The sequence below is a fragment of the Aquila chrysaetos genome, chromosome 6 (genome assembly GCF_900496995.4).
Source record: "Aquila chrysaetos chrysaetos chromosome 6, bAquChr1.4, whole genome shotgun sequence".
NCBI classification, from domain to species: domain Eukaryota; kingdom Metazoa; phylum Chordata; class Aves; order Accipitriformes; family Accipitridae; genus Aquila; species Aquila chrysaetos.
Window position 1 is genome coordinate 419,046 of NC_044009.1, and position 26,313 is coordinate 445,358.

General features: G+C 49.3%; 1 protein-coding gene across 10 annotated transcripts in view; it reads right to left on the minus strand.

Moving 5' to 3' along the window:
* CAMTA1 (calmodulin binding transcription activator 1) overlaps positions 1-26,313 on the minus strand; it is a 325,997-nt gene that overhangs the window by 229,199 nt on the left and 70,485 nt on the right. For all 10 annotated transcript variants that reach the window (XM_030017247.2, XM_030017244.2, XM_030017243.2 and 7 more), the window contains one exon: positions 14,792-14,859. In XM_030017247.2, the coding sequence (XP_029873107.1) occupies positions 14,792-14,859 (68 nt within the window). The remainder of the gene's footprint in view (positions 1-14,791; positions 14,860-26,313) is intronic.

Consider the following 26,313-nt stretch of genomic DNA (forward strand, 5'->3'; position numbering starts at 1 on the left):
CGGGGCTTTTACAGGGGCTGAGGAATAATTCCTGTATTATTGAGGGCAATCTGCTGCACGAGGAGCGGTTTGGTTCAGTGCAGAAACGCTCCACAGTGTGAGAAACAGTAATCCACGCAGAATTGGGCAATAGAGATGAAACAGGAGACAGTTTTAACGCTGATGAAGTACGGCTTAGGAAAGAGCCAATTTGATAGATAATAATAACAATAATCAAAAAAGTAATAATACTTTGTACGTCACAGTTTTCTCTGTTCATCTGAGCAGGTGGGAGACTGAACTGCTTCAAGTAAACTTGGCAATAGTTCAGAAAGTCCTGAGAGCAAGTGAGGTTGGTTGTTTCTTTTGGTTTGGGTTTTTTTTTTGTGTGGTGTTTTTGCTGGTTTGGTTGGTTTTTTTTTTTTACTTCAGATGAGACTTCTTTTGAAGTTATGAAAACACTGTATTGCTATTAGTGGCTCCTAAACATACATTTAGAAAAATCTAAAATGCACCGTTTGCTCGTTAGTTTGAATGTCACGAGGCCATTCAGCAGAAACATTAACAGGGAAGCAGCACCAAGAGCAGCACAACAAAAGCAACAACCACTTCTCTAACTCGACAGAGCTCCCATGAGAACAGCAACAACCACCAACCCTGAAAAAGAGGTGGTCAGGCCTTGACCTCTTCCAGAGTGCTTCTCTTTGCAAAAGTCATGCAAGAGGCAAAACATGAGCACTTAAGAAAACATATTTATAAAAAAAAAAGAAAATAAAAATCAGCCAGGGGAAGGGCACGGCGAAGCCTGGAGCCCAGCAAAGCCAGTTGTGCACCCAGCCTGCCGGCACCCAGCCGGACTGCGGCCACGGCACCACGCCGGCACCGTAAACCTCTGGAGGCTCTCAGCCCAACAGCAACAATATTTAAAAAGCAATTCAAAAAGAATGCAATGAGGGTGAGGGTAGGACAGCCTGAGCGACGAAATCCTGCTCTGTGCCGCGTACACATCCAGGTCCATCGCCTGCACCTCCCGGGTCCTGGGATGAACGGCCGACAGCTCTCATACCCGACGCCCAAAGCCCTGCCAGAGAAGTTGGGCCCTCTGCGTTTTAAAGAACATTTATGGTTTTCCTGTGTGCCTGATCACAGGCAAAGCTCAAGCAAATGACGGGCAGCTCAAGGAGCGATCCAAGATAACTCTGTCGCGTTCCATTCCTCGCTCTTAGAGGAGGCTTCCCCAAATTGCAGGCTCAGAGGAGCAGGCAGAGGTCGCAGCGCAGTTTCTTTTAAGCTAGACAATGGCAAGAATAAGGCAAAAATGTGTGCATTGGGATTTTTTTCCAATTGCGACAATTCTTCCAGTGCTTCAAATAGCTACTGGCTGAGCTGGCGAGGAGCAAGTGCTCTGGCACCGGCACAATCCCCCAGCCCTCGGCGGGACCCCGCAGCATCCCCCGGGGCTGCCCCTTGTACCTCCCCATCGCTCCCGTCCCCTCCCGCTCCCCGGCCCAAGGCAGCCGCAATCGCAGCCTGCCTGCGCCCACGCCAGCCCGCAGAGGTGAGCCGCCTTCACAAGCCTCCTGTTATCAAATCTCATCCAATGTTGGGGATTTCAGCAGAGGCAGGTGGACAGAATGAAGGAAGTCATATTAGATATAATGGTCCCTTCAGACCTGGGATCTGTGCAATGGCACTGCGGGCTTTAAAAGTGACTTTTTTTCAGATTTCAGGAGTCAAGGAGATGAGAGGGAGGATTGAACAGCAGAAGGAAAACGAGCAGAGCAGCGTTTAGAAAAGCCCGGGAGTAAAACTGCAGGGAGAGGAGGAGGCAGGGCAAGCAAGCGGAGCCATGATTATAAAATCTTCCAAATCTTTAATATCCTAAATTTAAAGCGAAGCACAAAACAATGAACCACTGTTCACTGGCACTGTTACCAAAAAGCACAATTTATCAAAAAAACATTTGCCGAACAATTTAGAGCTGGTTAGATCTTCTAACCCAGTCTGGGATTATAAACGCCATTGAGCAGGGAGACGCATCGCCGGGCGGCTGCAGCTGGCGCCCGGTATCTGTATTTCTTGTTTGTATGCACGTCCCTTCCCAGAAATAGAAGCAAGGTCAGGGCAATGAGGTGGAAAGGTCAGGACGCAAAACGAATGAAAGCCCCAGCCAGTGGAAAAGGCTGCACATGGCTGTTTGTGCGGCACCGCAGCATCACCACTAACGCCAATGGCTGAGGAAGGGTCAGGCAGTCTCCAGAGAGCTCAGGACAAGGAACAAATAAGAAATACACCGTTTTCTCAAAAAAAAACCCCAAACCACAAAAAAAACCCCAAGGCCACAAACTGTAGGCTGCTTCTCCTCTATGGATGCCCTTGGTGTTTGAGGATGCTGTGCTGGATGCTGTCCTCCTGAGGATTTTTCGCAATCAGACCCCCAAGAAGTTCCTAGAATAACTGAATTTGGAACATTTAGGATGGCAACTTTTGTTCTGAACACAGCTCTTCTATGTTTCCAAACACCGAGCAGATTACGATGGCAACAAACAGATCCAAATGCTGGAGCAAAGGTCTTGGTGGGTCCCTGGGAAGAAGCGATGTCTCAGTGGCAGCTGCTCAGGAGCTGTCTCATCTGCCCCGTGCTTGTCGAGCGCTCAATGAAACCTTTCTAGCCCGCAGCGCCGGTACGGTATATAAATGAACACACCAGTAAACCGGAGAGCAAGAAGGCAGCAGCCAGATAAATTATGACTAGGAAGTCGGCAGCTCGCCACCCAGCCCATTTCTCTCTCCTCCATGAGGTCAGCATCGCTGGCTTTAGAAGGGAATACTGCAAAGTAGAACTAAGCAGCAGGACGGTGAAAAAACCTGACTCTCGGCCACGTTTCACCTTAGTGCTGGCGGCTGGGACAACGCGTTATTCAGTGAACCGAATCCCCCCTAACACACAAAGTATTTTCTTGGTAACTGGTCCAACAGTTTCAACCTTTCTTAGCTGCTCGCAAATCCTGTTACACAGCAAAGATTTGTACTAGGGCTTTAATTTACTTACTGTAAATAAACCCGGCAACTCGGCCAGATCGTTTCGTGAGTCACCGGCATGCCCGAGGGCCCCGAGGATTGTCATCCTCATTCCAGCAGCACGCGGTGCAGCTCCGCATTGTAACCCCAGGTAGTGCACTGCTCATAGCACCCTGCCACTTCAAAAGATGCAGACAAAGCCTTTAAAACACATCTGGGGTTAATGTCACCTTGCAGTGCCGTGCAGATGGCCGTCCCCCATCCCAGCAGCAGTCCGGTTTGACTCCCGGCCCCGCTGCAGACCCGGGGGCAGCTCGGCCGGCGTGCGGAAGCGCCGGTGCTGCCAAAGCCTTTGCAAAAGCCTGCGGGTCACGAGGGCTACTTTGGAGGAGCTTTGTGAGGCTGCAGAGGGAACTGATGACACCCCAGATAAACAAATCAAACAGATGCTCCCGGACACGCTGCCGAAAGAAGTTTTGTCTCTCTTAAGAAAGTGTACAAAGGTTCTCTTAATTATCGCTTCGCTTCCTTTACTTGTAACCGTGCAAATCAACTTGTGGTACCCTGTACGCTCACTGCGGCAGCAAAGAGGAGGAGGAAATGCAGGAGCATTTTCGCCAGAGAGAGTTAAGTTAAATGGAGGGACACCCCACAAATACCAAAGTCAATTAATTCATTTGTTACAGAGCGAGAGTCCTGCATAATTTGTTCTTTGAGTAGTTTATTTTAGCTAATTGCTTATCCAGCAAGAAGATCTCCCCTGCATGACCCATTTGCTGTGCAAGAGGCTCAACTGATGAGAAACGAATGGTCACCTTCCAGAGGGCACCGAAGCGACGGCGCCGGGATGCTCCTCAAACCCACGAACGAGCCACGCAGACCACGGAGGGAGAGGAAAGCGCCAATAACGGGCTGGAGCCTGGCGGGCAGGGCAAGCACCGGCTCCCTGTTTCTCCAGGGGAGACCACGGCTCCCCTCTCCAGGCCAAGCGTCCCCACGAAGACGGGGAAGAGAAGGCTGCAGACAAGACGCCGTACCTAAGGCGTTACTCCTGCCTCTGCCTGTCTCCATCGCTGCAATTCAAAGCAACGCATAAACACATTGCTTGCACTTTACACCAGCGCTTAAAACAACTCAACAATTTCACTTGCGAAGATGGTGGTCTTCTGTCATCTGCGTCACTCCCTCAGCTTCTCCACTGGTGTAAGATGAAGCATAGAGAAAACCAAATGGCTTAATACTGCCTTTGTAAAACCCTCCATTTTTAAACGTTACTGGAAGACAAGCTGAGCAGAGAGCTGTCAGACCCGCTAACTGTCTTCCAGCCAGCCAAAAGATGGAACAAGTACAGATGTTATTAGTCTCATTAAAATTTTGTAAATTAAACAGCGAGAAGGAACAGCCTTATTTATCTTAATTGAGTTCATCATTGACATTTATAAAATAAATACAGAAGGAATGCTATGGGCACAATTCACTCTCCCTGGCAGCAGCAGGAGTCACAGGCACCCCGATGAAGCACAGGGAGGGATGCTGCTGCCTGCCTGCCAGGAGAGGAGCCGGACGGTGCCAGCTGAGCCCCGAGGGATCCGCTGGTACCTCTCACCTAAGCATTCCCTGCTGCTTGAAATCCTGCAGCGGGCATGCTGCGACGTGGGGGCTCGCCTATGGAGATGGAATTGAGCAGCCTGCAGCACTCCAAGGTTCAAGTGCGACGGTCGTGCCCGCGGTCCCCGGCTCCATCAGAGGAGGAATATGTGATTCAGCACATCCACCAATTCCGTGGTTTTGATCACAAGCAGCCACAAACACACCTCTGCAGTCGCGCATGGTCCGTTCGGTGCGCGCTGGTGCCTGGCCCTCCTGGGATGAGCTTTCTACCGCTATCTCGACCAGCACTCCAGAAATTGTCATCGCTTGATTGTTTTAAAAATACAGCCACGTTGTTCCACAACTTCACGCTGCATGTGGCATTGTTAAATTAGGCTGGAAAAAACCATTCAAACGGTACACACCGGCACATTTTGGCTCTACAGTGAAAAGGCACAACAGCTTTGCCAAAGTCGATAGATTTTACTGTTCATTTTGTAAAAGTGCCAGGCATTGGAGCAGCAAGCAAACAAGACGCCCCAGGATGACAGCACACTGGAGAAGATGGAAAAAACCAGTGCTTTCCAGGTAAGTGGAGTCATTTTTAGGCAAAACTTCATTTCTCAGAATTAAAAAGAATTCCTGAACTGTGGGAGCAAAACTTTTAATTTCACACCATGACAGAGGTGGGGCGGGAGGGCGGGGAGGGACCACCTCCGGCAGCTACACGGCAGGGAAGATCCCGGGAAGCCTCTTCAGCATCACCGGACCGACATCAAGTCCCTAAAACCCCATCCACGCATCGGGGCCAGCGAGGCGATCACAGCAGCACCAGGTGCATCCTCGCTGGACTGAGCTGGGTGATGCTAAAAAGAGGAGGAGGAGGAGGAGGAGGAGGAGGAGGAGCGCGAGGCGATGCTCGCTTTGAGACCAGTTGGGCCAGCGGCTTAAGAGTCACCACCAAGGAGATAACAGGATTCCTGTCAGGAAAGCTTCCACTTCTCACACTCCACCGGGAAGCTCATGATGGGCTTTTACCGCTGCTTTATTTCCCTCAGAATCAATAGAAAACAATAATCCTACGGCCAAACATAAATCACGTTGCAGAACTCGGCGAATCATCACATGGGATGCCTCAGGACGAGGCCTTTTATTTAATCCCAGAAAAAGTACCGTTAATGATTTAGCAGGCTCCTATTTCGGGGTGCTGGAGATCTCCATCCCGCATCGAGCACGGCCGCCGTTGCCCAAGCGGTTAAGGTTTATTGGCGGAGCAAACGCACGCAAAGCCCCTTTCAGCCTCGCGTGTGCCAGGCGGGCACAAGCGCCTGGGAACAGCTCTCCGCACCAGCAGGCAAAGCCCACGGGGGCTGAACGCCTGTGCCCGTCCCGACACGCGCCCACCCTGCCCGTGGGCTGCAAAGTGGCTCCTAAAACGCCTTTTACTACTGGTTGTACTGGAAATACCCCTTCGGGCTGCACCAGGCCAGACCAGGAGTGCTTTACAAGGTTGCGCCGTCTGTTAATGTGGAAAAATGATGGTAGGTAAAGCAGCCGCGTCACGAGTGGGAAATTAAAGACTCCTGCGCTCAGCAAACAGCGGCAGCAGCTCCAGCAAACTCTGGCAGGACCTTTCTCTCCGCTCCCAGCCAGGAGACAGCACAACCCAGGGGAAGGGGATTTTTCTCGTGAAAGCACAGCCAGCAGCCCCAGACACCCACATGGGAGCTGCAAGCTCAGTCCAGCCCCGCCGAGCACCCAGCCGGACAAAAAGAAATCCAGCACCGAATCAGCTAAGGAAAATGGGAAAGCGTTTATCCTAATGAACAAACTTTTTTCCCCCTGAAAAGCGTACCAAAAGCTGGCAGAAGAATCATGTCGGTTTACATCCTGTCAGGAAATTACAGGAAAGAAAAAGGCACAGTGGAAATTATCTGTGGGTGTGAGATTTAAGGTACATTTTTAATTAAAACAAAAAGACCAAAGCTGCGATGCAGCATCATAAAGCAGATAATTTTACAGCTGGATGGTCTCCCTCTGATGTACTTGAAAACCATTTTTAAGTGACATAAAGTTTAACATACCGGTACATCTGCCTACCCACCAGATTCTACACGGAATTTAAAATTTAATTATAGTAAAGTATTGTTACAGCACACGTAGCAAGAATGCCAACCGAGTGTAACTTTAGGAGAATCTTTGCCAGATTTTTGTAAATTTGTGTTTCTCAGGACTAGGAAGAAAAAAAAAGAAAAAAAACCAGCTCAGCCCCTGTATCTGTGCTCTCAGCCTTTGTATTTATTGCTCACCCACCATCTCCTCCATACTTGGACTGAGGAGGTTCATGCACTTCTCCAGCACTTCTCGCCACCGCCTGCAGAGCAGCAGGCGGGTGAAATCGCAGCGTTCTCTCGTAGCAGCCTCGGCGCAGGTAACCGGACTCGGGAAGCCGGAGCTGCACTCCCTGATGCTACATTGCACACAAGGAGTCTCCCGCAAGATCCTCCTCTAAATGCAAGCACGGGGACGTACACATCCTGGAAAACCACCCATCTACCTACAGGAAAATGCATAAAGCTACATGGAAACGGAATACTGCAGGTGTAGCAGTCCGTGGGTGAAGGCCAGAAAAGCAGCAGCAGCGAAATGGGAAAACACGTCCCTCAGTAGCTGACGGTGACGGTACGAGGACAGTCAAAATTAGCTTTGTTAGAAGGTTGATACCGCAGGACCCCAGCAAGGCCTGTGGGGCTTTGAAATCGATGCCTTAGAAAACGGGAGGGCGAATTGCAGGAAACCCAATCTGAATTACCAGCCTCGGGACTTTACAGCAGCTCGTGGAGCAGCAGGCAAGGGGCCGGGAGGACGAACGGGAGGGAGAGCCGCAGGTTTTCAGCTGCGAGGAGAGCAGGCAGCCGCCAGCATCTCGCCGCAGCACCAATCGCCCCCATTACGCAATTAATTAAACCCCGCAGCGCCGCTTGCACCACCACTGACAAACGCCTCTCAACTGCACCAGTTCACGTGGACTGCGAAAGGACGTTATTCCAAAAGCTGGGAGGGAAGGGGAAGAAAAGAGAAGAGCACAACGGGAGGGTGAAGTTCGCACCTTCACAGCGGGAGCGAGGAAGCCTTTTGCTGTTCAGGTACGCCAGAAACGAAAAGAGAAACTCCTAGCGTAAAGGACAGAACCTTCAGGACAGGGAGAAAGGAGTAATTTCACATTTCTGTAAACGTCCAGGAAGACCACAACCCCTTTAGAGAAACCAAAGGACGCTACAAGCCCAGCAGCGTGCGCATGAACAGCACGTGCACCCGCCAAGCACGCCAGCTACCAGGTTAGCAAATTATTCCTCATGGCACAGCAAGATAAAAGCCTGCTCATTACTTACAAACACTGTTATTCAGCACCAAAAAATCAACCAACCCCAGCCTCTGCAGTCAGCTCCTCATCTTCTGACAAACGCGGGTTGTTATACAAATCAATTTGTATTCTTCCAATCTGAATAGCAGGTCCGCCGTGATGCACGGCTCCCGGCTGCTCTTCACACACGTGGGGCGCAAAAGCCCTCTTCCCAATTCCAGATTTCTAGCACACGCTTGCTAACGCACCAGCGTGCAATTTAAACCATGCTATATTTGCCAAAAATGTTACACCTTCCCCATCCAGAAAGCGAAGCATCCGCCCTCCGGAGACAAGGCATCCCCTTCCACCGGACCCTGGGCACCCTGATCTCTGCTGGCCAAGGACGGGAGAGTGGGGAGAGCCGCGATGCCTGGCTCCAGCCCAGCACTCCAACTTCAGCGCCAGATTTCCTGAAGGGAAAAAACTTTGTCAATAAATAATCCCAATAAATAGTTTCTTTTTAATCAGCTGGTATTTGCAGGCCATTAAGATGCAACAAGCAGTCTCAGGCACTCTTTCTGTACATTGTTTTTGATGCAGAGAATGTATCGGAAAAAATGAGAGAATATCATTAAAGGTTAATTATGAGCAACTTAAAGGTTATTTTTGCATATCTCACCTCCTGGACAAAAGATGCTTCTTCATTACCATACCAGAATATAAATTAAGTTGCAAAGCCTTTAAAATGCGACAAAGACTTTAATTTTGTTGCTGTTTAAAACAGTATGAACAAATACCAGTCTTCCTATCCCTTCTGCAGCCTCTACGCATTGTGGAGAAAAGGGCACCTCCAAAGCGGTCCCACAACTGCAATTAGACGCTCCATCCTTCTCGGTATCCTTTGACTGGAAGCATAAAGTGCATGAAAATATGGGATGGTCTGGCGGGTCTGGTTCCAGCCGCCAGGAGCCCCAACCCAAAATCTCTCCTTGCACATCTTTACCTTTCTTCTGCTCTAACCGGGACAAAGGCAGCTCCTCTCTTATTTGGCTCACAGCCCATTAAACCCCAATCACACCGTCGACACGGCAGGGACTCACTCGTACCGAGTGGCCTCTGACACCCGGAGCACCCTCCCACCCCTGTAACATCTGACCTAGAAACAGTCAGAGCCTGCCCAAATTTTGAAAGTCAGTTTTGTCCAAAAATGAACGCCACGTATTTTCCTTGGCTGTATCTATCGATGGAAAAAAGCTTACCAAGCCTCACTGAAGGCTGATAGTAGTTTGCTGAATAATTTAATCGCTTTATTATCAGATAATTGCTTTTTCTGACAATTCCATGTTTTCTAGGGTTCTCTGTCTCTCCAAGGGGCGACGTCACAGGACTCTCCCCTGACTCTGCGTGAAGAAGAGCGGGAGTCTTCGCAGCCCAGCACCGCCGTCCCCGCAAAGCCGGGCAGCGGGGACAGGAGAAGATGTCCGTCTGCATGCACCAGCTATGGAGCCAGCATCTTTGAAACCGTACCCAGCTGACGAGTGGCAAACTCAGAGCCTGGTGAACACACGTAGTGGCTGCGGAGAGATCAGCAGGCTGGAGGAGCCAACCTTCAGCGTCCGTGCCAGTTGAATCCCACCCATAATGGAAATACGGACATCTCGCCTTGGTTGTCCAAGTTGGCCGATGCTGTCTTCCACGGTGATGCAGCTCTCCTGAGCCGCGGGTTAAATACGAAGGGAAACCAGCTCTCCAGGAGCACCAGCTCTCCAGGAGCTGCCCAGGCTGGATCAGTCATGGCCAGGGCTTGCATGAAATACTTGAAGACCGTCAACTGATCTGGGCCAGGGCGTCCTGATGGCTCCCAGCGATCCTGCCGCTAGGTCATGTTAAAACAAATGGGGTGAGCTGTTAAAGGAATTAATTATTGGCGTCTCAACACCCCTGGACCACAGCGGCTAAAAATCTATATGAATCAATGCCTCTCAAAACCACCTCTGTACTGTTCATCCTCTTCAGAGGAAAAAAAGGAAAAAAAAAAAAAAAGTAGGAAATACTGAGAGCAGCGAGAAGAAAGCGTTGAGAGTCATGAAATCTTTAAAGTGTAGAAAGAGATGTGCCACAGTTAGCAGGGATTATGCCAAGCAGCATCCCAAGCCAGAAAGAGCTGACAGCACACACATTGCCTTTGATGAAGGAAAAATAGGTCAGATGCGACCCCAAACATGCAAACAGAGTTTCCAGCAACACAAGCAGAAAACCCAAAATTTTGGCACCGTGCATGGGTAAGGTTGATGGTCCTGGATCCCATGGAGAGTGTGAGCCACGCGAGAAAGCAAGGACCTTTCAAACGTGCCTTGAAAGTCTAAACACGGTTTCAAGAGTATTTTTATCGGCGATAAGCAGAAGGGGAGATGGACAGAACTTTTGCCATCGATCACAAGCTCTGGGCGGTCGCCTTTTCACGACGTCCCGCTCACACGAGCATCTCCTCAACACGGAGCCTCCAGCTCAGTTCACAAGTGCCAGGACATCCTGGCAGCAGATCTACCCAACACAGCGGGACGGCTCCCGCCCAGAGCGTGTCGGCGAGCCTCCTCGCAAGGTAATGACCTAACGCAGTAAATTAATTCCAAAGCACAATTGTTTTCAATCTTCATTTAAACCCAACCTTAGTTAATCTCACTTTAATGACACAGGAAATGGAAATCCCCTTAATAAAGTAAGTTATGAATATTTATGAGCCTATTTTTACCTGAAAATTGAATAATTCAATTAATTTTACTATTAATTATTTAATACAAAATTAATATACTGCAAGATCCTAACTTATCTTTAAGAAGCCCCCAGTCAAGATATCCAAGATGAAATACATTCCTTAAGCTGGACCGCCGGACAGGTAAGGACCGGAGCGTGCTCCTCGGGCGACGGGCAGCGGGACGGGCACGAGGCGAGGCTCCTGCCCCTTGCCGCGGAGCAGGGTCGGTCCTCCCCTGCAATCCCCCTGCGCGGAGGGTCGGTCGATACTGACCCCATCCCTGCCCCAGCTCCGGCTCCAGGCCCTCTCCCACCCCCCCAGCACCGGCAGCGGGGACGGCCGGGCGGGCAGCAGGGCTCACCGCACCCGGCGATGCTCTCCAGGGGAGACAGGCGTGTTTCTTCTCGCTTTTACATCCCCCCCGGCAGTTTTGCTGAAACAATAATTGTATTAGGTTTGCCTGCCGTGCTCCCTCTAAATCTCATTGCGGACTGGTACCCTCCGCTCCAGCCTAGGCACGAGCCCACATTTAATGTAACAAATTGAATTTCCCAGGAAATTTCAAAACTCTGGAGCCAGCAAAAATCGCTAAAAAAGTAACAGAGGAAAACAACCACTGTTGTGTGTGCATTTTCAATCAGGAAAAGTGATTTCTAACCGGCCTAATGTAATCTGCATCCCCGCTTTCAGCGACCAGTATCAGCAAAAGCTGAGGTGAATAAGTGGTACAATAGTCCTCTCCAAGACACGACGTCTCTGACGAGAGAAAGCCGGGTTACTTATTTCCCTGCTTTTCGCTACCTTGGCACATCCTCCAGCCTCGAGCTGGGTCCAGGTTCCCCGAAGCCTCGGCTCACCACGGGGGCTGCGAAGCATCGCCCCTCCGCAGCCCGCGCCTGCTTCCGAGCCGAGGACCAGCTCTGCCCGGCGGGACGAGCCCTTCCCACTCCCATCCCAGGCGCGCAAACGGAGCTGTCACGAACCGGGTCCCGACAACTCTGTGATTTATCAGGTTGGGATTTTTCAGTGGGAAATGCCGCCCAGCCTACTGTCCCTGCCCGTGACACCAAAAAAGTGACGCTTTTTTTCCTGAAGCCAGGAGAGGGGAATTAAAATGCTAAAAATAACCCAGGAGGTAGCAGAAGTAAAACTGAATTCCCCCAAATGCATACCGACAGCGTATGTAAATCGCTATTGATTTGTAGGAGCAGGCTGCTGCCCAACTTTTTTAGCTGCAGAAATCTTAATGTCTCACTGCCTAAAACAGCATTCGGGCTCTAACCTCGTAGCTTCTGGGCACAGCCAAGACTTTTCGGTGGCCTGAGCCTCACTTGTGAAACACAGGTGAAGCTACGTCGGATCGCTCAAGCGTATTTTTAAAATCCTCTAGAAATTATAATTACAGAAGGCACTTAGAAACAGATAAGCAAAGTATCTTCATCTAGCAGAACGTTTTTGGACTAAGAAGGTCAGCTTTGTCACTGAAATTCCAATGTAAATAACAATTAAGTTCTACTTGATATACAAATGTCAAGTAATTTTTTTTTTTTGTCGTCACGATTTGCATTTAAACTTGGAAATGTCAGAGACTTCAGCCTTGCTGCATTAGCAGAAAGCTTCCCCAGTTCACCCTGCTGAGTGGAATACCCGCTGTGGATTATCTGGCACATTATCAAGTAACCAAACACCATTTCAAGGAAACATCAAGGTCGATGCCTTGCGAGGTGTACTTGTTAATTTATGTTGATAAACGGGAGTGCTTAAAAGACTGTTGTAATAATACTCCAGTATACTTGCATCAGCATATTTTATCAATTAGAGTCATTCAACAAGAAGTTTCATAAAAAAGCCATTTTAGAGACCTTTAAAAGCTTTCTCATCACTCCTCTAATGCCACCACAATGGCATCGTAAGAGAGTTCCTCCTCCATCCACGACCAAAGCGACACTTGACCAGTACTGTGTTGTAAACACAGGAACTTCTTTATGAGAAAGAGATGAAGACATTCGGAAATGGCAGGCAGGGCTCGAAAGGAACTCTTCCTCTTTTGCCACCTTCTGCATTAGCTCAGTAACCCGAGAAGTTGCCAACAGCTCCGGCAACCGCCGGCCCCCGACGCGCATCGTCCAGCCGCTCTCAGAGTCCGCTATAGCCATCCGTCTAGCAGCAATTCCTCGGGTCACGCTATACATCATCTTATTAAGAAACTCCATAAGCGTCAGTGGTGCAATTAATTTTTATTAATTGTCTGAGATGAAATTAGCAGCACCCACAGCAGCAAACAAAGAACGGGGAGTGTTCCAGTTCAGCGCTGGATCGATGTCGTTAATTCTGTAATACCGAGAGCCCTGATTGTATGAACTCAGCATTTAACTCTTCCAATTAATTTTTATATTAAAAAAAAAAAAGAAGGAAAACTAACTCAATGATTTAAGAAGGTCCTTGAACAGCCGTCACAACTTTCCATCTCCTGCGACACTCATTCTTTCAAGTGTAAACAGACAGGAGGAAGGTATTGTAATATTAATCAGACAATTATTTTCATGCATTGCCTTTAGCAAACCAAACTCTTAAAATCATAAGACACTGCTACAAAAACATTATAATCTCCTATCTTTAGTGATGCCATGTATACCCAGACTAGTTAATATGTTTTTCTGACCACTTAATAGGCTTATCTAGCAAAGGTTCAGCAAGAAATTATTTCGCCTTAATTCCAAAACTTTGACTACCAGGTCAGACGAAAGCCTTCTCTCATATTATCATACTACCTGCTGTCCTGCAGCCAAGAAGGAGAGTGAAGCAAAGCGTTTATGCACCCACCAAGGTGAGACTCTTGGCTGCCATCCGCGGGAAAGGTCCACCTACGGGCCCTTCAGCCACCACAGCAGCTTTGGGTCTTGCAGAACCATTTGAGAAAGCAATCGAGTTTCAAATGTTTCTCTGTCCAGGTATTACAGACACAAATGCATTACCTAAAGATGTCACAAAAAATATAGAACAGACTGGGGAGGGGGGGATGGACACCCAAAACCAAACCTAAAATTACATAGCTTTTTTCCCCCTTACTTCACAGAAAGCAGATCCTCTCTGTGCCCCGACTGCCACTGCACTGCGCTCCTCCACCTCCGCCCTCCCCTCGGCTGGGAGCTACGAAACACCGGGGCAATTAATCTGCCCTACTCGTTAGGGTCTACCGGTCCTTGCGTCTCACTGTAATTTCTGCTCCTGCTAATTACAGAGGGAGGCAATGCCAAACCCAGCAACAAGCTGCCCAGGACACCTCTGGCACTGGGTCTCTGCAGCGGATGGCGATGGGATGCGGGATGCTAAAAAAGGCTCTTCTCCCACCTTGGTCCTAGCAGGCTCCCTCTGATAACCCTGCCCTTTTCAATAGGAAAGAGGTGGATTGGTAAAAAGAAAAAGAAGGAAAAACCCCACCACATCAGAAAGCAAGAGCTGTTTTTTGTGTTGGTGAGACGTACGGAAACTTTGCGAGCCTGAACACAGCCGAAACGGCAGCAAAACATCCGCAGCCGAAACTTCACGTATCGGTTCCCAAGGGAGCAGAGGAGTTAAACATTTATGGCAGCGCGAAGAAGACATGACATTTACTGAATAATAAACTGCAAACATGTCTGTTAATGCGGCTTTTTGGGATCTCCTCGCCATCAAACACTTAACCCCAGCAAGAAAAACACCAAAACGCAAACAATCCCTGCGACTGCATGTTAAACAGGCAGAGCACAGGGGAGGGCTTTGCGCTTTTTTATTTATTTAAAGTTGGAGGCTGCAGGGAGCACTGTCAAGATAAATAGCCTGCAACCTCGCTCACAGGCTTTCAAACCCCTTCATCTGAAGGCATACAATTAAATCCTGAACAATCGGGTTAAAACTTTAACCTGTCAAGATTGCAGCTGTTCCATTTTTAATCAATCTGATTTCATTCAATAAAATGCTCATTAAGTCAATTAATGAGAGTTTGGTGTCACAAGCCATCAAGCATGACTGGGAGCTTTCGCTCAGTGGCCAACGCATTGATTAGCGAGTCAAGTCATCAGTGAGAATGAGTCAATGTGCTGAAGCATGAGCAACGTTACCTTGTTTTAGGGGAAGTTGTTAGCCATTCTTCATGCTTTTCAAACGTTATTAAATAAGCTGCAATTTCCTGAAAGAGAAACGCAGAAAGAAAAAAAGAGTTATTTGCATGGCTGTGTTGGAAACCGGAAAGTTCTATAACAGAGAAGTTTTATAACTGAGACAAGGAGCTGCCAGCCCCGGGTTAGGTCTCAGCTTCAATCGGGTTTTGACTGCAATAGTGTGCTCAGTCAACGTTTGTATTTGCGCCACCAAAGCCAGACTTAAATAACATAATGAAGAGATGCAAACGAGGAAAGGCATTAACACTTTCCAGCACAGACAATTTGCTGGTAATTTTGGTGACCGCAGCATCGCCGAGAGCCTGGCGTTACGTCAGGAGGCAAAGGGGAAGGCAGCGACAACACGGACACGGGAAGCTAAATTAAATATTTATAAATAGAACAGCATCACTGCAGAGAGAATTACTGAATTATTAATCGTTGCCATAAAAAGCCAGCGGGTGACATCAACATAAGTCATCGCTCCCACTTGCAGGAATGATACGGGCGATTACTTCCAGATCAGAACCGATTTGTTCACAGGAAATTATCGGCGCCGGCGAGATAATTCACGACGGTGCTTGTACATACGCCTGACGAACGCGGGATGGCCGCCCATCAATTTCCTTGGTACAAACCCGGAGCGATTGTGGGGCGGCCACGCTGCAGACAGGCTGAGCGTCGCCAGCAGCCCCGGGAGAGACCAGGGCGATCCGCGCCGGAGGAGATGCAGGACCAGTGACCGTCCCTAACCACGACGGCTGCCGTCACCACGCCAGCAACGTCCCGACACCTAGAGATGGCCAAGAAGCCCTGGGCCTGCAGTCCACAGGCTGCTGGAAACAAGGTCCCCCCCCACCCCGAAGATATACTCAGAAATACGTAGGGTTTTGATGGTTCTCTTCCAAAAATTGCCTACCAGCCAGGTCCAGAGTCTCCCTCTCGGAGGGAGACTTGCAACAGCAAAAGCTACGCAGGAAGGTCAGCGAGGCTGCCCTCAGTGTTCCATTGCCTCAAATTAGACCACGAAAACGCGTGCAGTTGAATCTCCAGAGCTCCTGCAACAGAAATGTCTACAGGCTGCGCCATCGCGAAGGTAACGCGCACACAAGAAATGGGTCTTTCGACCAGGAGGTGATTTTTTTTTTTTTAAAAAGATAGTTCTATATAAGGGTTGTAGCTGTGTAGTACCAAAGCTAAAAAAATCCACAATGCTCTCCAACCAGCTGGCCCAAGCATCTGCTAGAGCCACAAAATGCAATTATATTACTCCCAAACGAGACGTAAAAATATCTTGTTTCCAATACTCTTGGTTTTAAGACTCATACTTAATGTCCTCTGGGTATTGCAGCGGTGCCAGATCTCCGTGTTATGTACTTTATTAGAGTTGTGTGAATGTCATATTAATGACTCCTGACCAACATGTTTACACTGCAAATAAATTCTCCCAGAATCCACCGCCGCACCGCTCGCTTCCCAAGCCCGACTCTGCATTTTTAAACGCCTACCCTAACAGCAGACGATGGGAGCAGTACCGCTTCTTCATGAGCCAGGAGGAGGAGCAGTGACGTGAAGCTCCGAAAACACTTCTTTTTAATTTCTGGCTAATTGCCACATAAAATTCAATACCAAAATAAGCCGGTGTAGCCCTCCACCGGGACGCCGGTCGTTGACACAGCATCTACACTCGTGACCTTCCCGGAGGACACGCCAAACCTTGTGCTTTTACAGAAGCCGCAGTTGAACCAGATGCAAGTGCTAAAATTCAGCCGCTGCACGGCCAAAAAGGTCTGGTCCCAGATTTCCACTGGGCTCCAAAGAGGCATTGCCCGTCGCTCCCCACGGGAGCCGCCGATGCAGCGTTAACTCACGGCTTTGACGCAGGGTGCGAGTTGTAGGAGCCAACCGCTGATTTCATGTGTGTGTATATATATATATATACATAAAAAAAATACTCTGCAACTAAAGTTCTTCCAAAAATATGAAACAAGATCTCTGCTTTTTTTTTTAAAGCCAGTACAGTATTTCCACCAAATGTGCTGCGGTCTGCAGAATTTTATTCCCAGCCCATCCCACATTATGGCCTCGAGTCGCTACATTACAAATCTGCGTCATCTCACACCTTACAGCGAGATGAGCTTTGGAGATACCAAGGAACGAGTGCCAGCAGATGCCGAAGAGGGAGATCTCTATACGTCCTCTCTAACACCCAAGTCCCCTGGATGCTCGCAGCGTATGATCTGCATGAGCAGGCATTTACAGAAACAAATCCCTTTGATGCAGAGACAGATCCAGCTGATTCACCCTCAAAATCCTGCAAAAATAGGCACGTTCGGTGGTCTTCAGATTAACATGGGATTTTGCCTATTCCTACTAAAATTAAACTTGCCGTAAGGAGAATAAAGCAATTTTTAACTTTTGTGGGTGAATAAACAAATGCATTGCCACAGCAGAGAAAACCAAAGTATTTCAGGTGAATGAATGCCGCTGTTACCCAAGGCTCACTTACTTTATTCCCTCCAGCCAGCCTATACCCTGCACGCTCGGAATCTTCATCCCAAGACTGTCACGGATGGGAGGAGCTGTGGCAACGAGACGCTCCCATCTGGAAGGAGAACGTTTGTTTCCACGCTGCCAGCCCGGGCCTGCTCAACAAATTTGGGCAGACCAAAGAATAAGCTGCCGATCGACGCCGCAGGCATGCGGGCGACCCACTGAAACACACGCACCGAAACACACGCACGTTCCATGGTACAGAAAGGCACAGCTCCAACCAGACTCCAGGCTGGATCTTGAGACAACTCAAAACGTGTAATTCAATTCTTCTAACAGGATAAAAGAAGGATCCGCATCAATCAGGATAGGAGCTCCCCCAGGCTTTCTGCTTAATGACATATTACAGCCTGATTTCCCTCCTCCAGGGGAAATACCTTGGATAACAAGGAAAATCTAGCTCACGGCAGCGCTATAAATTAACACGTAGAGCAGAGAGACGGCGAATCCTCCACGCTGCCTTCTGTGCCTCGTGTACTCAGAATTACAAGGACCGGCATGCAAATGGGGCAACAAAAAATCCCGAAATCTCCTGCCTCGTCTGCTCGCCCTGCCCACGCCTGCCTGCAACGCCGTCGCCCGGAGCACCGCACCCTTCACCAGGACGTCGTGGCATCGCCAGCGACGAGGAGCCGGCACGCTCAGCGTCGCGAGCTACCGTACCAACAGCTCCTCGATCCGGTTCGCGTGCTGCCGGCGCGGGGCGGGGGGAGCCGAAACCAGGCACGCAGAGTCCGAAGAAGGTTTGGCGTCAGGAGAATTCCTGCCACGGTGCCCGATCGCTCCCCCGGCCGCGGGACCCCACGCCGCGCCGGGGAGGAAGCGGTGAGCAGAAACGCCGGTTTATGGTTTTGACACCTACGTGCCAACTTCTGTCAGTACGCAAGCGCCACGACTCTGGGAGAATGATCCCTCGTCTGCCACCTCAAACTGGAGCAGAACTGCGAGAAACAGATGACTCGGTGATGCTGGCGGCGGACGCTCCCGCACGTGCAAAGCCCGGCGGAAAGGCACATCTTGCGTACCGGGGGGAACCCTGCACAGGGTCTGCGCAGCGAAACGCTGCGTTTCTGAGGGAAGGAGATAGCAGAGCTGCGTGCACCGGGCACACGAAGCAGAGGAGCGCAGCGGCAAGATGCCTCGGGTCGGCGCCCGCAGCCTGGATGGAGAAAGCCTGTCCCAGGGATGGGATGCACAGGACCAGGATGGGGAGGATCCGCTGGGGAAGGCTTCTCTGCTGTCAGCAGCAAAACCCCTTTAAACCCTGGTCTTGAAATGTTCTGCTTTCTGTAACCACACATCTTTGTGTCCGTGGCCCAGGAAAGTCCCAGAAAACCCCAGAAACCAGGGTCGGCAGCAAACAGACAGGGGTGGATGCTTCGAGGTCAGAGGCCGGAGCGAAAGGAGATGCTTTTCATGGAAGAGACAACACAGGGGGCATGCACACACAAATCTGCAGCCACGCAGCTCCTCCAAGCAAAGCTCAAACCAAGCTAAAGGTGAGCCCGAGCAGCTCAAGTCATAAAAAAAAGCTGTTTTTTTCAAATCCGAGGAAAGCACCACCTGTGAGCTGCAAAACACAAGGACAAGGTTTCTGAGAAGTCTTGAAGCCGCAGGCAGCACAGAAAGAGCTGCAGCTGGGAGCGGTCAGCACTCCGAAAACCCAGGGTCAAACTCACCCCCAGCAGCCCAAGTCTGGAAACTTTCCTCCCAGACACCATATCCCACACAGCTTCTTGCAACACATTAATTCCTACAGAGTTTTTGCTATAGACAGGTTGGAAAAATAAATCCGAAAGGCCCAGAAAAAGTGGTCAGGCTAACACTGCTGTTTTATCAACAGTGTGCAAGAGACACTTTTTAAAGCGTGTGCCTGTCTGCGTTTTGGGGCACAAGCAGGGCTGCTAACGAAGAGCCAGTGCTCATCAGCTGCGTGGGGCATGTACCCCTTTGTCACACCAACACAGTCTTTCCTTTTGAAAGAAGGGGGAAGAAATAGATTTATCACCAGAAGACACAAAGTCATTAAATAATTAAAAACAAAACTATAGGCACAATAAAAGCCCTCTGATAAAAAAAACCCTGCATTTTAATGTGCGTTAATTCCCCTAATGATTCACTCTGTGTGTCTTCCAGGGTCAAATCAATGTCTTCACCAAAAAATTCAATTATGTCCCATTCATCGTATCTCTGGAGCGAGGCTATTGTTTGCTTTTGTCTCCTATCAAACCCTTTTCCATTGCTTCTTGCCCGAGATTACAAACAAAAGGCAGTGTGGCACCAGCAAGGTCAGACGAGACAGAGCCAGGCTTTGAAACCCCAGGTCTCCATCCTCAGCTTTGCTGTTTAATTATAACGCGAGCAGAGAAAATAAAAGGACACACGCGCTTGCCGTAAACGCCCGACTCATCACCGCTGGCGAGTCCCTGTGGGGCACCGGTCGGGGTAAGTGACACTGGATGGACCCCAAGGCCACCCAAGAGCATCTCTGTGGGCAAGGGTACCACGCACCAAGCCCAGCAGCCCCTTGGCCGGGACGTCCCACCTGGCCCCGCACCCCTTCTAAGCCCAGCTTTGGAAACAAAGTCAGCAAGTAAGCTGAGCGAGCTTTGCTGAGAAAGGTCAAAATACCGAAACTTGTGCGGATCCAGCTCTGTTTCTGACTGTGCCTGCCAATTCCACGGCAATGCTCGGAGCGTGCCTTTCCCACCTAAGTGAGAGCCTGTAGGACTGAGCCCTATGCTCATAGCTTGTAAGAGACTGGTGAGGAAAAAAGGCTTAATTTGATCAGCTAATGGAAGCACCCCATAAAGCAGTGAGGTAATTTCACATTAAAATCACACGAGTTATGTTTCATCCTAAACTTAGTCATACAATTCAGTGGTTTAATTTATACTTTGTTGCTCGGGCTGAAAGCATTTTACATAAACGAACATTCATTTTTATTTCGCGCTCCCCCATTTGCTAAGATTATTAGTTCAAACGCGTCCAAGAGCCATCAGCCGTAAAGCCAAGCTAACCGCATCAGAGGGGACGCGCGCGGGCTATAGCGTCCCTAGACGACTGCCACCGAATCCCTTCCCGTCGCTCGTCCCCCGGCTTCGTCCCGACAGCCCCGTGCGGGAGCTGCGCCGTTAAGCCCCGGGTGAACCCAGCGGAGGAGCGAACCGCAGGCGTTATCGGCTCGGGGTGCTGCGCCGGGAGCCCGGACCGAGGGGCGGCGGCGGACACGGAGCAGGCGGGAGCTGCTCGCAGCACGGCGCGCGTTGCGTGCCCGCGCAGCGGCGTCGCTGAAGCGGGCTTCTCTTTATGGACAGGAACTAAAGCGGACACCATCACCGAGCCGGGAGCGGACCGGCGGGCAGGGATCCAGCACACCGGCGGCGTCGGAGAGGCTCATTACCCATCGCACGCGCAGGAGAGCTGCGGACTCCGTCCTGCTCTCAGGTGAAGGACCGGCAGGGGAACACGCACGTTGTTTGGAAGAAAAAGTTATAAAGAGCTCGGAAACTCGCAACAAATACCCCCGCCTAGCAGCAGACAATCTCTGAATCTGAATTTCAGCCCGGAGGAGATGCAAGGAAAGGCTATCGCGCGGGACGTACGCGTTCGGGATGCAGCTGCGGTCACGCCTCCCCGACGGAGCGAAGGCGCGGGGAGAGCAGGCAGCAGCACCCCAGCGAGCGCGCCGCGGGAGCGCCCCGAGCGCTCGGGGCTGAGCTATCGCGACCGTCAGCCGGGCTCCGCGCGCTCGCAGGGACACGGGCTCCGGAGACGGCAGGGCCGCAAGCGCAGAGGCATCGCTCGACAGAGCCGGCAGGCGATCGTCCCGCACGGCTCTCGCCCAAAACCCTGAGCGCGGGCACTCCTTAGCACGAGCTAACTGGGATTACTGTTGTCCCAGAGATGGTACCAAGGGGCTGGCTGAAGCCACGGATTCGAGCGGCAGCGGCTCTCTCCTCCCAGCTCGACCCCCTCCAGGTCATCTCTGCATCCTTGCGAGGGTATCAGCAATTCCCACCTGATCTCTCAAAAGAAAAAGTGAAACTGGAACCCAAACAGGATTCCCCGTGCCAGGTAGCTTAGGCCACCTATCTTGTCTCCAAGCAATAAATCATTAGTTTAAAAAAAACAAAAGTCTGAATTTCAAGTTATTACTTCGTATGAATTATACGCATCCAAATTAATAAGCTTGAAACGTATGCATGTTTTAAGAGGAAGCAGGAGAGTTTGTAGACATCTCTGGATTTATACCACAGAGCTAATAAAGTTGCATTCTCTTGAGCAAGCACATTTATTCTCTTAGGAAATCTCCACGTCCTCGCTGCTATAAAGACAAATTCCAGCCCATCGCTTCCTTATCGTCCTTCCACTCTGAAATGAAAATACAAATTCATGTTGATTATGTAGCATCTCCTCAGCTGGGATCAAGCCATTTTCATTTTCTAGCCGTCCTTGCTCTCAAAGCCATTAATATTCTGAATATTACGACTACAAACTGATCTGAAAGCCACACAGAGCAAGGTCTCACTACCTTGTTTAGCATCACTGGAACAAAAATTGCAATACCATTTCATTTGTCCAGTTGTTTGGCCTAAAATAGCAATGCAGCCTTGAAACGGACGTCGCTCGGTGAGCTGGGGAGAAATGAGAAGCAAGAGAAAAGCAAACAAAGCTTCTGAGTAACCAGCAGAGAAACACAAGTCAGGCTGCCATCGGGCTGAGAAATACCTGTCAACAGCAAAACACTTCTACACCAAAATGTTTTATTTCCTTTTGCAGGCAGTGCTTTATTTTTTGTCTCCAAGTGTTACCCATCTGCAGCTTTCTAAAGTAAAAATGTTGATCTGCACACTCCGAAGCTGAGAAGAGGAATAAACCCAAATATTACTATGGTTTTACTGATAACCTGTGTTAGCGACACAAGCTGGAGGCCGATGGGATAGACATGTCCTAGTGTTGCATTTTGCCAAGAGAAGCCAGAGCAGGTTGTCAGGCTGGATTTGCGTGGCTTTGGTTTTCCAAAGTGTGCCAGGGATTTTCTTCCAAAAACCTGCCCAGCCTCCCAGCAGCAGCCGCGCTTTGCCGGGACTCGCTCTGATTGTCCCCAAATGCGCGGCAGGGAGAAGCGGGACGGTGCAGTGTTACCCCGTTTGGTGTCTGATGAAAGGAACCTGAAAGCAAGCTCCCCAGTTACTACAGCACCTTTTCCATCGCGACAGAATTAAAGACAAAAATAAACTAAAACTTCACTTAAAATGTATTTTTCTAACTGAGTAAGGGTACGCTAATTAACGTCCTATCAAATTAGATGGAAGCTGGGTTTTATCATCGGTATCTGCAGCTAACCAACTGAATCATTTACAACCACCGCCGCACTGAGGGGCTCTCTGTTCCGGGAGGGGGAGGCTGCCGCGGGGGGGGCTGCCGCGCACAAAAACCTCCGCTACGCCCGTGTCCCCTGTGGGAAAAAAAACGGCATCGGTCCCCGTTTCCTCAGCACCCTTGCGGGGGGAGAGATCTGCTTTGTAACGAGGTCCCTGCCTCCTCGGGACTCAAACTTCGTCTCCTCGGAGCCAATGCAAATTCCTCCTGGCTGTATAGCTACGAGGCGCTATTGGGAAAAGTGGATCCCTGCATCCCTGACACCCCTCCCTCTGAGCATCTCCATCCCGGAGCGATGCTCTTGCCCTGGGGATGCCCTTCTCCATCGGCCGCCTGATGGCACCTATGCAAGGATGCTCTGCTTCGCCCTGTGCTCCACCACCACAGCTCCCCCAGCAAAAGGCTGGATTTTAAATGCCCGTTTTCTGGCAGACAGAAAAACCGCAAGTCGCCAGGACGTGGCGGCTTCCGGAGCCATCACCGCTGGGGGTCCCAGCTAGTCGCCTGGGGAAGAAAAGGCTTTTCTCTGCTCCTGGAGCAATAAGCCAAACCCCGCTCCGGAAGGGTCTTAAAGGAGATTTATTTTGCAGAAGCCGTTTTAGAGCCTCTGTGTAGGAGAGAGTGATAAATATTCCGGCTTTCCCCAGTCTCTGCTGCTGCCGCTTGTCCCCCTGGGAAACAGCAAAGCAACCGGAGAGGGGAGAGGAAGAAAGGAAGCATAAAGGGGGGAACAAAGGATTCGTTTCCAGAACCTGGGACAGGCGAACATGACCCGGTGACATTCACCCACGAGGATGCAGGGATCGAGAGGGAGAGCTCACCCCTGTTAACTGGGGCCGTGCTCGCATGCAGCAGGGGTGCTTATTTATACCCATGAAAATACCATTAAATAGCTTAAGCCAGACCACTTAGTCTATTACTCTAATGGATGAGAAAACCACAGTTTTGGGGGCCCAAAGTGTTTCTTGCTTTCCCTTGCTTTGCCAGAGAGCAGAAGACAACCTGCAGCCCGCTGGCTGCTGCCAGCTCCTTCGCCCAGCCTCGCCCAGCAGAAAGCACCTCTGCAGAGTTTAAATCTTGCAAAAGAGGCGCAATGGCAGCCCTGGGACCGCTAATTGGCACCGCAGGAGAATAAAGCCACGGAGTGGAAAACGCATTTGGTGGGGGAGACGTACATCTTGTTTCTCCGTGTTGTGCACGGCGACGAGCGGCTGGATTGCAGGCGCTGGGATGTTTTCATTAATAACAGCGTCTCGCTAACCATCTGCTAAAGGTCCACACTATTAATTTAACAGAAAAAAATGGAATAGATTACGCTTACAGTTTTCAATTAAAGTACATGATGTCTTCAAACTGCAACCTTAATTAGACATTACAGGATGACATTTAGGAATCCTGAACTGATCAAGTCATCTGATTGCGAAGGCGTTCCGCAGTAATGCCAGGGCAGCACGCACCCAGGGTGCCGCCGAAAGGGGTGCCCCTCGAGTTTTAACACTTGAGCAGCTTGGCTTAACTCCTAAACTTAAAGGAGTAGGAGGGTGAAACCAACAGCAGCCCCAGCACAACAAAAAAAACCCAGCTTCAAACAGGCTTGGACACATTCCCAAAGATAACTTATGGAGAGAGACAGGAGTGCACAAAGGGGGGGGGGGGGGGGAGAAAAGGAAAAAATAACAGAGGTCAGACATGTAACCAACATCATCCAAACTCAAGCCATGGCATGTTTTACACCTACACCTAAACACTTCCAGGGAGACTTCATGGAAATGGAGAACTTGATCTACCCAGACAAATGTGCCCCACAGCACCCCCACTTAACAACCGTTTTCCTACATCCCAGCAAATTCTGACCGTCTCCACTGATAATTAATAATTAATGATTATTTTACACAATCCCATTTAGACTGCATTCATAGAACATTTTCCAGCACATGTAAGACTTCAGCCCACTCTGCTATACTTTTCATTGGAATTTTAATTTGAGAAGTTGCTGGAGATTGTTTATTACTAGAAGGAAAATGCCAATTGAACTGTACAGATTTGTAAGGCTCAGCTCAGTTAAGTGAAGGCATTTCCTCCAGGTCAGCATGACCAGAGCTCAAAGTGTCTAGCCCTTGTCACTCTTAAAACTTCTATAAGTTTAGCAAGTGGACAACTTAAATGCTTTATTTTCAAGGCTAAACCTGGTATGAAGAAACTCGATTAAGATGAGAAATAATTTTCTCTAAAACTGATGAAAAGGAGAAGAAAAAAACCCCAAAACAGTCAAGTGAATATGCAGTGATTAACAGACACCAGAGTTAAATGACATCTGCTCAGCAGTCACCTGCCAAATACACGTGGAAAATAGTAAACTTAAAATATGCAACAGGTCTCTATAATAGCAAGACCATAATTCTGCACAAAGGCACTTAGCAATGGCTGTCCTGAACCGCTCTGCTCAGAAGTACCGTTAGTCACAAGTATTAGCGACGTCAGACCTTGAATCAGGCAGTGCCTAATGGGATTAGGATAGATTTTATCTTCCATTTCAGTCCCAAACTGAGGGATAGTCAGTGGAACAGAGCAATATTAAATAATGCCCAATCTTTAGTTACTGGAAAATACCCACCGATCATTACATGATTATTTTATTATTATTGTTATTATTATTCTTTTTTTTAAATGACCTTGGACTAAACTTTGCGCTTTAAAGAAATATATGAACTATCATCTTGCTGTCGCTGTTAGCTTTAGTACACAAACGGGACTTCTCTTCCGTAGCCTGAAAGACTCAAATAGGCAGTGGGATAAAAGAAGAAAATTCAGTAAGATACGTGTATCTATGTTCCATCAATTACAGTATAACAGTAAAAACTTCAATTATTTTACATAATTCGAACAGTCATGTGGTTTGAAGATGCTGAAGAGTGTCCCCATGCTCTGGACCAGGCACACACCATGGGGAGATGCTACCCTGCTCTCAACTCCCACAGAAACCAAGGGGAACATTTAATTTTCTGCAGCTCTCCTCCACTGACCGGCAAACCCCACGGCGGAACAGACCAGATCGCCTTCCGTTAACCCACCGCTGTGGGCAATGCAAGTTTTTGAGCCCTGCTGAATGCAAAAACCAAAGGGCACTCTTTACCTAAAAAATGTAGCAAAAATAGATTTGGGAAAGAAGAGGCCCCAAATGACTTTGCCCTCGAACTGCTTCGTATTTATTCTGGCAGTCTCCCACCGAGCCCAGCCAAACCATCCCACGTGAGGGAGAAACACAAAGGATCTCTATATAAAGCCACTGTAATGCTGTATATAGGGTTTTTTCCCCCTTCACCTCTCTAATTCTTCCCCAGCGCTAAGTCATGCAGGCTACATTATTAAACATCTTCCAGACAGCCCCTCACATTTTTATTGTCTTCTTCAATTAAGGACGACAAATTGAGAATATTTAGCTCTTTTGGCTTGTTTCAGTAAAACAGCCGAGTTAATGTCAGCTGGAAGAACGGTGGCTGAAGTAGTACTTCAGGCAGTATCTGCGTTATTCATCTTTTTTCCCT